Raw genomic sequence first — 10,460 nt, 5'->3', positions numbered from 1 at the left:
AGAGACACTTGTCCCTTCGAATGGATCTAGTGACTAGCGCATGAGGTGTTGTCATCATGAGATCTGAGATTCGAATCTCGACAAAACCGAGGTAAATGTCTCTCTTATGTGCTAGTCACTATTCTAAAGGCTAGTAGCCGTCCGTGATTTACCTTCTCCGTGTTGACCCTGGGATGGATTGACGAGGACGTTGGGGGCGAGCATATTCGTCTTTTGCCACTAGAGAGAAAAGATACCAACGCCATGGCAGCACAGCCTATCGCCGACCAAGCCCCTGCAATCCCTGGTGTCGTCTCCGCCCTCTCCACCATCCTCTAGCATCTGGCGGAGCGCAACGAGGCGGACGGCTGCAGCGCGTCGTCGTTCCCCTTCCACGCTGTTTGCGAACCATCCATCTCTGTACGTCACTACCTGCAGCGCATATTCCACTACACCTGTTGCAGCCCCTCGTGCTACGTCGTCGCCTACATCTACCTCGACCACTTCGCCCGCCATCTCCCTCGACGCCTTCAGTGTCCACCGCTTCCTCCTCACCAGCGTCGTCACTGTTGGTGCAACCTTAGGTCAAGGTTGACCTGGTTGACCTGACTCGAGTTGACCTGACTCGAGTTGTATTTTGATGTTTGACTTGGGAAGATTGTCGGTGCAACCTTAGGTCAATGTTGACCTAGTTGAGTTGCATGTTGATGTTTGACACTCGTGGAAGAGTTGTATTCTTGATATGGGACAAGAATAGATGTTTAGGAGATTATTGGGGCAACCGTAGGTCAAGGTTGACCTGGTTGACCTGATTCGGGAAAAAGTCCAAGTATGGAGACTTGGCAATCGAAAAGTCCAAGCAGGGAGCTTGGCACTAGAAAAGTCCAAGTATGGAGACTTGGCACTGGAAAAGTCCAAGCAGGGAGCTTGGCACGCGAAAAGTCCAAGTATGGAGACTTGGCACGGGAAAAGTCCAAGTATGGAGACTTGGCACTGGAAAAGTCCAAGTATGGAGACTTGGCACGGAAAACTCCTGGTGAGTGAAGCCAGGCAGTGGGAAAGTCCTAACTGGGATGTTAGGCAGTTGGAAAGTCCTGGTGAGTGAAGCCAGGCAGTGGGAAAGTCCTAACTGGGATGTTAGGCAGTTGGAAAGTCCTGGTGAGTGAAGCCAGGCAGTGTGAAAACCCTAGTGAGTGAAGCTAGGTGAAAGTCCTGGTGAGTGAAGCCGGGCAAGGGAAAATCCAGATGGATCAAGGGTGATCGGACATCTGGTGATGGGAAGTCCAAGTAGGAGTGACCAGATACTTGGCACGAAGAGGAAAGTCCAAGTGGGTCAAAGGGATTGATCGGACACTTGGTGGGGAGTCTTAGCAGGTCAAGGGAGTGACCGGATGCTAAGCATGATGTACCAATAGGTCAAGGTTGACCGGATATTGGTTTGGAAGGTTTGGGACTTGGTTTGGGCAAAAAGAAGGTGATCATCGGTTCTGTGAGCTTACTGATCGGTCTGGGGACCGATCAGCATGAAGCCTGATCGGTCTCCACGACCGATCAGAGACGCAGCCGAGAGAGGTGGGATCGGTCTGTGGACCGATCCAGCTGTGGCCTGATCGGTCCACAGACCGATCAGGAAACGAACAGAAAGTGGCACTTTCGTGAAGCATTTGATCGGTCTAGGGACCGATCAGCCCAGAGCCTGATCGGTCCCCGAGACCGATCAGAAGGGTCCTGGACCGATCAGGGTGGAGCCTGATCGGTCCACGATTCGACCGTTGAGTCACAACTGGTCGCTCCGTCTTCTCCGCTGGCTTCTGTCTTCGCTGTGCAGGTTCGCAGGCTTTGGTGGAGCTTCTTCTTCTTCCTGATTACTGCGATTAGAGCTTTGCTGAGCTCTCATTGTGCTGAAGCTCTGTGTGAGTTTCCTGCTGGTTTTCTAGCTGAGTTTGGATCCTAGAAGCTGCTGTTTCATCTGGGTTCCAATCGACAACAAGAGGCAAGCAAGTGTTTTTACATTCCTGTTGTTCTTGTGTTCTTGTTCTTCTTGTACTCCTTATTGCTGTTGCAAAGATTGTGGTGAGGTTTCTCCACTCCGAAGGAGTTTATATTAGCCGGTTCTCCGGGGACTCATCCACCGACGGATTGATAGGGCTCGTCCACCTTACGGACACGCCGAGGAGTAGGAGCATCATCTCCGAACCTCGTACATCGCTGTGTTAAGGTTTGATATTCTTCTTGTCGTTTCTAGTTTATTTTTCCGCTGCGCTAACGAAGTGTAGGAAGAAACGAGTGATTTGGGGCGGCTATTCACACCCCCCTCTCTAGCTGCGTACGAAGAGATCCTAACAGTCACCGCCGTCCAATTCATGGACGACATGTGAGCAAACATTCTCCTCCTTTAACGAATTAAACAGAGCAATTAAGTACCATCGATTCCGTTATCACAGACCTCTGGTTCTACGTGGAGATCTAAATTTTTGATGCACACATATAGGATATGTCAAAATCACTGTTGATGTTATCTCCATCAGCCTTTGTCCGGCTCAACTTTCGAATAGTATCAATAGTTATTAGGAGCATGAGATACAAGGGTGGGGCATTTGGAGAACATGGTTTTGGGGACTTTGGCACTTGCTAAAGTAATGGAGTAAAGCAGCTGGCCAATTGAAGGCCATGTGAGCCTGCGGTCCTCACGTGAGCTGTGATCTCTCCAACTTTTTTGCTTCTGACTTGGGGAACTTGTTAAAGTTGAATTTGAGTTTAAATTTGTATTAAAACATTTATGAATCAAAGTTCATGATTCACAATTTTGAATTGCTAAAACTTTCAACAAGATCTGTTATTTGTATTTTTATTGAGTATATTGGACACAATTTAATTGAATCAGCTTCTCCTTAAGTTAAAATCTAAGGATATTTGTATATTTATTGAGTATTGGACACAATTTGTATATTTGTTAAGGGTGATTCTAATAATTGTGCGTAGTATAAACCCTAGCTATCAATAATCACGCAAGTAAAAACTAATGAAGAAGATAGGAAAATAACACAACCTTTTAAGTAAACCTTTGAGCATTAGTGCTAGGTTTGGTTTGGCATTACATGTCACGACTCACGACTCAAACCTCAACTCAACTTGACTCGAGTGATTTAGCACGACATGGCACAAAATGTAATTAAAAAATTATGACTATATAAGCCCAAATTCCCTCTTGAATACCTATAGGGCTTAGTAAAACACAAGGACTTTGAAACTCCATTTCATAGCTTACAGAATCATGATTCTACGCAGGATTACTTTAAGGTTAGGATTATCAATTAGAATCAGATAGTATAATTCATGATTCCATGCAGGATTACTTTAAGGTTAGGATTTTTTATTAGAATTAGACAGTAAAATCATACGATCCTATCCAAATTTTTTAAAATTTTATGACACATGATTAATAATTAGAAAAAATATTTAAAAAATCATATACATATACCTGTATTCATTATATATATTAGCATAATAACATTGAATAATATTTATATTTTCATATCACAATAATAAAAACATTTATACTAATACAATAACAATAATCGCATTCAATCTCAAAAATACTTTCTTAGTTTACAAGATGATCTAATAAAGGTCAACAAAGCAGTTGACGTAGTAGAAGCTATTGAATCATTTAATTCAAACATGAATATCAGATATAATCTTCTAATGACCCGTTGATTCCACAAAATAGTAGACAATATACATCTAAAAATTTTTGGGCCAAAAAAATGATAGAATATTATTAGTAAAAAAAATTAACTTAAAAACAACTAAATAGATATTTAAATAGTCTCAAAATCTTAATCTTAATTTTGCAAAAGTCACATAAATTATAAAATAGTCTAAATGATGATAAAAAAAAAACTAAAAATCTTCCGGATCTCCAAAAAGAGATATTTTTTAATTTAAAATTGAGTGATTACAAGTAAATCATATAACCAACTAAATCTGAATAAACTTCAATTTGATATTTTATAATTCTATAGTTCAATTCGAATCAAAAGTTATAATATCTTAAAACTCATGCAACAGCAACCTCCAACATAAAATACTTAGAATCATTTATAACATAGGATTGTATCGATTTTACTGATCTTATTCTGATTCTACCGATCTCATCAATCCTGTTATGATTTTACCAATCTCACTAATCCTATTCCAATTCCATCGCGAAAAACGAACCTACACTAACCAGGAGCGATATGGCAGTTCTGGATCGTTATTTTGTAAACGATGCTCCATTTACATGGACAGAAATTTAAAGAAGATGGAAAATGATTAAAAAAACAGATGTATATAAATAATGAGGTACCATATACAATTTCATGTCTTTACCTCTCACTATACTTTTTTTCATGAGTGTAGTTTAATCTATTCGACACATTTGGTTCACACGTATATCCTTCATTTGTCTTATGTTGCAGATATATACGGTGTATATCTTAAATAATACACAATGATTGGCACACCCTCTTTTTCTTTCGAAAGAAGAAAAAAGAAAGGTAATGGATGGCAGCCAATTCATCATCCAAACACCAAACAATCACATATGAGATAATGGCAGGCCACAATGTGCTCATGATCTACCTGAATTCTTAACAAATCTATACTGCAAGATTAGAAAAATAAAGAGGCAAGAAAAAACCCAACTCCGAAGCTTAGTTTCTAAGTGCAGGAGGAATGTTAAAGAGTCAAATTTTGTTTTTTTTTCTTTATTTCACCAATAATTATAAAAATAAAAAAAGAGAGAGAGAAGAACTTGCTGGCCTGTGTGAACCCTTGCAATTAGAAGTGTGACTTTGAACATTGAATTATATGCTTAAAGATTGGCTTCTTGGCGACTATTTTAGGCCGACACACGGATTAACTATCTGTTGATGAAGACTAAGGACATGAAATGGTTATTTTAAACTCATCGTGGCAACACGTTTAAAAAACTTCGATTCTTGACAACCACAAACTGATGGCAACAAATTAATTAATCTTCAGGCCAACAAGCATTCTTCCTTCCTCCTCTGACAGCCAAGAATGCAAGATGGAAGCGTAGTGATGGGAGTTTCTGAACTCATCTCCAGACACTGCACTGTAGTAGATATTTGATACGACAGGCAAGTTCACTCCCTTCTCAGCAGTAAATTTCTTGTTCATCCCTGCATAATTTGCTTTAGAACCATGAAATGTTGCATAGTTCTAGTTTGTTTGTTATTTTCATGGTTCTTGATTGTTTGAGACGTTGAACTCCTTGTCTTAAGCATGCGCAACTTGTGCTGACAGCAGGTTAATTTTCTAGCAATCTGAAGATGAACGGATCCTCAAGAAAATCTGATGAGAATTCTGAAATGGATAGGCACCTTCCCTCGTCCAAACAGCTGTGGAGATTGAACACAGACACAAGTTCCTCCGCGCCGATCTCCAATTGCACCGACTACAGCCGCACAACATCCGGCATGTCCTCTTATTCCGAGCACAGCAATGAGCAATCCAGTTCTTATGATTTCCCGCCTGTTGGAAGGCCAATGTCCAAGCCGATCAGACCTGATTCCCTGGCTTTTACTAAACTATCAAGGCTAAAGCACATCAGTAAACACGATCCAACATCAGCATCGGGTAATATGAACAGAGAGACACTGTCTCAGAAGCTCTTACAGATCTCTCTTTATCAGTTCTGATTGTTGTAGGCTTGCAGAGATTGAAATGGTCAAAGAGAAATTCTCAAAGCTTTTGCTGGGCGAGGACATGTCTGGAGGAGGAAAAGGAGTCTGCGCAGCTGTCGCAGTTTCAAATGCCATCACAAATCTGTATGGTACGTAGAATGTGTGCTTGGCTTCTCATTGTTTTGTAATATCATATCTTTACTTCAACAAAATGATCCTAATTCAGTCTCATGATTTAACTTCCAGCTACAGTTTTTGGCCATTTCTACAAACTAGAACCACTGCCAGTGGAGAAGAGGACTATGTGGAGAAGAGAGATGGACTGCCTTCTGTCTGTGTGTGATCACATTGTAGAATTCTATCCTTGCTCCCATACATTGTCAGATGGAACCAGTATTGAAGTGAGAATTACTAACAACCAAGATACTATGAAATCTCCATGCAGTTAAGTTTCATTTATAATTTCTTATTCTTCTTGAGTTTTCAGATGATGGGAACTAAGTCAAGATCAGACATCAGCATAAATCTGCCTGCGTTGGAGAAGTTGGATGCCATGCTTCTTGTAAGACCTCAACCTTGAACAAAGTGGAGTCTTTGAATGCGAGATTGATTTGGCCAAATTGTGCAGGAGCAATTGGAAGGCTTTCAGAAGACTGAGTTCTGGTATGTCGAAGAAGGCAAGCAAGCAAGTGCGCCGACAAGGTCCTTCCGTAAGGTAGTCGAGCGGACCGAAGACAAGTGGTGGCTACCCATCCCCTGTGTTCCATCCTCTGGCCTCTCTGCGAAAGCAAAGAAAGAGCTTCGACTGAAGCGCGAGTGCACCAACCAGATTCACAAAGCAGCCATGGCTATCAACAGCAGTGTCTTGGCTGAGATGGATGTCCCAGAATCATACATAGCAGCGCTTCCAAAGGTGATTTTAACTCCTGTCATCTTGAGATTGACGTCCAAATGTGACAAACTCTCTTGAGTATGCTGATGAACTTACTACTGCACTTTTAGAGTACCCGAGCCTGCATTGGAGATTCAATATACCGCCATTTGTCTACAGCAGACAAGTTTTCACCAGACTGTCTTCTTGATCAAATAGAGATTTCCTCGGAGCATGAAGCACTCGAGATGGCAGACAGATTAGAAGCGTCCATGTTCGTATGGCGGCGCAGGGCAGGCACGCAGGCATCCAAATCCTCCTGGGGCATGGTCAAAGATCTAATAGGTGAAGAAAACAAGAACGAGATGCTCGCAAGCAGAGCTGAGATCCTACTGCTCTCTTTGAAACAAAGGCATCCTGGCTTGGCACAGACAACTCTTGACACCTGCAAAATCCAGTACAACAAGGTAAAGAGAATCACTTTGATCTATCATCTATACTTTATGCATTATGAGAACCCTATGCTCACAGTCTCCCTTTATTCAACCTGCAGGATTTGGGGCACGCAATTCTTGAGAGCTACTCGAGGGTGTTGGAGAGCTTGGCATTCAACATTGTCGCATGGATTGACGATGTTCTTTTTGTTCATGCATCAGTAAAAAGGCGTTTGAAAGCGAAGCAGCAAAAGAGTTAAATGGGAAACTAGAGTTCAAAGCTTTGAACTAACTATATACAAAGAATCTTGTTAAGCGAGGAGCAATGAGATTGGTGTCAAAATTAAACTAACTTGTACAATTTAGAACATTACCTTGCATCTCAGGCCACCTATTATCAGGCCAGACTCTTCATGATTTGCTAGTGAAAATTTTAATGCTTGATCAGAAGAGGCTGCAAAGATCACTGTCTCTTGAGGGATTAAATAAAGAATATGCATTATATTCTTTCAACGTAAGCAATAAAGTTACCTCAACACTAATCGATCATCACTACTTGGTTTGATGCACGAGGAAAGAGGGTTTAGAAGAACGAAAATGGAGAAATGCATTAAATGAAGAGGGCTCTTTTGTGGAGAGTAAATCGATCGAATATTCCAAGGGAAAACCTCTACAGTCTACCGAAATCAGATCGGATGGGATACGAAGGTTACTCGAAGCACTATCTCATCCAACTACAAACCTCCACGTGCGTTTCGAGATATCCGTCCACGTAGCGGATCACGCATTCGGGAACAACCTATTTGCCACGTGGCGACGTTTGGTAGGAAGAAGGAATCCTGCCCGACGGCTCAATCGACCGACTGCTTGGCATTTGGGAAGGTGTTCCAGGAGGGAGAGGGTAGACGAAGGGCAGTGGGCAATAGTGTCATCGATGGCGGCAGCGGCGTCGGCGGCGTGGGAGACGCTGACGCAGACAGTGGAGGCGTACACGGGGCTTTCGCCGGCTTCGTTCTTCACGGTGTTGGCTTTGGCAGTGGCGATCTACTTCACGGTGGCGGGGTTCTTCGACACCCAGCCGGTGGCCCAGCGGGAGCACGTACACGAGCGCGAGGTGGCGGAGCGGGAACCCCTCGAGCCGCCAGTGCAGCTCGGGGAGGTCGCCGAAGAAGAGCTCCTTGCCTACGACGGATCCGACCCCAAGAAACCGCTTCTGATGGCTATCAAGGGCCAGATCTATGACGTCACTCAGAGCAGGTAATCCTCAGTGCTTACCCGCTGTCTATCCTTACTTGTAGCATCTGAGATTTAATTCTTAAACTCAGTTTCGTTCAGCTACGGTTCAATTTTGGTGGAGTGCTATCTTTTCCTTCCCCCTTTTTAACGATCAATCTAAAATTTTGAAGAGTTCTAAATTTTGTTTCTAAAACGAAATTTTAAATCCATCATTACGTAATTCGGTTAATCATTTGGTCTATAGCAATTTCTTTTCCACGATTATCCTTCCGTTTGATTTATTTTTCGTGTTACTTTGAACTCTTGTGGTGTTTCATCATGTAGTGGTGCTAGAAATTCTCAGAAGAAGCATCAATTTAGTGACTTTGATCAAACTGACAAACAAATCAATAAACCGTAGCTCTCAATTATTGAACTTTTACATGAATGTTTATGTCATTATTTTCACAACTGTAACATATTTAGTTACATTCTAATAATAATAACTATGTGATGACATGTGTATTATGAATTTTGCTTGATCACCAGACAAGTGCATAATTGATTTAAGAAAGTTGTTATTGGAATTGTGCCAAAGTATGATCGTTTTATATTTGACCATTTACATAGTGGATGGTTTGCACATGGGATGCTACCAAAAGATTTCTAATGGAGAATAATACTTTGTTCTTCCTAAATTTGGTTTCTGAAAGATTGGAACAATTGGGCTAACCAAAACCAACATATAAGCTCTGAATAATTACTTCTATACAAAAAGATAGAATTGGGTACATGATAATGTGTAACGCCTGTTGGAAATACAACCTTTGAAAGCTTTTTGAGGTTTAGTGAGACTGAATTCTGAATAACATGCTTTCTTAAAAGTCAGATATCTTATCATGGGATCATCTCAAAATATTTTCTGAAGAAAATTGTTGAATATTTAGGTATTTTTTCCTCCCCCATTTAGTTCAAGTTCAACTTTCATAAATAAATTTCACTAATCCAATCTTGAACCTACTTGTATAAATTCTCATCTGTATAAAATATACTTGTTAAGAATGGCTTATCATCTTGATAGTGGTAGATTATATGTTTTCTTTATTAATGACAATGTATCCAGAGAATGAATGGTAAATCTACTTGTAGACAGAAATGTTTTTAAAATGGGAGCTATGGTCAAAGTGGTCAAGGGACCGGGTCATGAGGTTTATTTGTCCAACCACTTTATCCAGATTTATTAAGTTTCGTTAAAAACAATAAAAAAAAAAAGTAAAATAAAAGCTGGCTCAACTGATCTGGTTTCTCCTAGTTTTGATCAGGTTTTTGACTTCTTCAGTTTTCCAATTTGAACTGGGACTTATTGGATGACAGTCCTCAGTCGGTTGAGTTCAGTTCTAAGAACAATGGTGGGTTCAATCTATTACAACAGTTCGTTATTCTTTCTGTAAACTTTTCTTCATTATCAATTGCTGTCACAAAGCCTGAACATCTTGTATAAAGGCACAATTTTGATACTGACAATTGCTTCCAGCAGCAATCACAATTGCCATACTCTTGCTGTCTTAGCTAGAGTATTCTTGTTAACTTTGTTTGTATCGTTTGGTGCATCTGTTTGAGATTGTCAACAACAAGAAAAAGTCTTGATGTAATAACATATTGCTATGCATTATCGACATCATTGCCGTTACAAGTCTTTCCTGTTCTCACTCTCATCTAACATTCACTTCCGCAGGATGTTTTATGGACCAGGTGGACCATATGCACTGTTTGCCGGTAAAGACGCTAGTAGAGCATTAGCAAAGATGTCATTCGAACCAAAGGATTTGACTGGTGATCTGTCTGGTCTTGGTCCCTTTGAGCTTGAGGCCCTCCAGGACTGGGAATATAAGTTCATGAGCAAGTATGTGAAGGTGGGTACAATAAAGAAGAACGTGTCTGTGCCAGTAAACGAAGGGCCATATGCTAGTGCACCCAATGCAACAGAACAATCTGCTCAAGTCACTGAGGGAACTAGCAGTCCAGCTGATCATGAAGCACGAACAAAGGACGTTTCTACTGATCCTGATGCAACTGAACCTAAGGAAAATTAATGGCTCATTAGGAAAGGGCGAGCATATGATGGCTGAGGAAACCACGAGCTCTTAGCATATGATACTTCCTGTAGTGTTTGGACATCAGTAGGTTATTTTGTTCTTGATGTAAAGTGTCAGCAGCTAAACTGGGATTAATTCTCTTGTCATTATAACTGTGTTCATGTCTTCACTG

The 10,460-nt window shown here is 41.1% G+C and overlaps 1 protein-coding gene, 1 long non-coding RNA gene and 1 pseudogene across 4 annotated transcripts; 2 read left to right on the top strand and 1 right to left on the bottom strand.

Annotated features, from left to right (window-relative positions):
* The first annotated feature begins 5,639 nt into the window (after nucleotides 1-5,639).
* LOC121983938 lies at nucleotides 5,640-7,364 on the top strand (annotated as a pseudogene).
* LOC121983939 lies at nucleotides 6,849-7,685 on the bottom strand. Of its 3 annotated transcripts, none has more exons than XR_006112736.1 (4): nucleotides 7,509-7,685; nucleotides 7,352-7,443; nucleotides 7,091-7,180; nucleotides 6,849-6,988 (listed from the first exon to the last, which is right to left on the bottom strand). It is a non-coding gene; the product is annotated as an uncharacterized LOC121983939 (long non-coding RNA). The 3 variants fall into 3 exon arrangements; XR_006112734.1 differs by having other exon boundaries at nucleotides 7,352-7,431; XR_006112735.1 differs by having other exon boundaries at nucleotides 6,863-6,988; nucleotides 7,073-7,180; nucleotides 7,352-7,431.
* Nucleotides 7,686-7,823: 138 nt separating this feature from the next.
* On the top strand, nucleotides 7,824-10,457 carry LOC121983935 (membrane steroid-binding protein 1-like). Its single transcript, XM_042536641.1, has 2 exons — nucleotides 7,824-8,234; nucleotides 9,928-10,457. The coding sequence occupies exons 1-2, from the start codon at nucleotides 7,912-7,914 to the stop codon at nucleotides 10,283-10,285; spliced, it is 681 nt and encodes a 226-aa protein (XP_042392575.1). The 5' UTR covers nucleotides 7,824-7,911; the 3' UTR covers nucleotides 10,286-10,457.
* Nucleotides 10,458-10,460: the final 3 nt, after the last annotated feature.

The sequence above is a fragment of the Zingiber officinale genome, chromosome 5B, assembly GCF_018446385.1.
Source record: "Zingiber officinale cultivar Zhangliang chromosome 5B, Zo_v1.1, whole genome shotgun sequence".
Lineage (NCBI taxonomy): Eukaryota > Viridiplantae > Streptophyta > Magnoliopsida > Zingiberales > Zingiberaceae > Zingiber > Zingiber officinale.
This window is presented reverse-complemented; position numbering and strand designations above follow the sequence as displayed.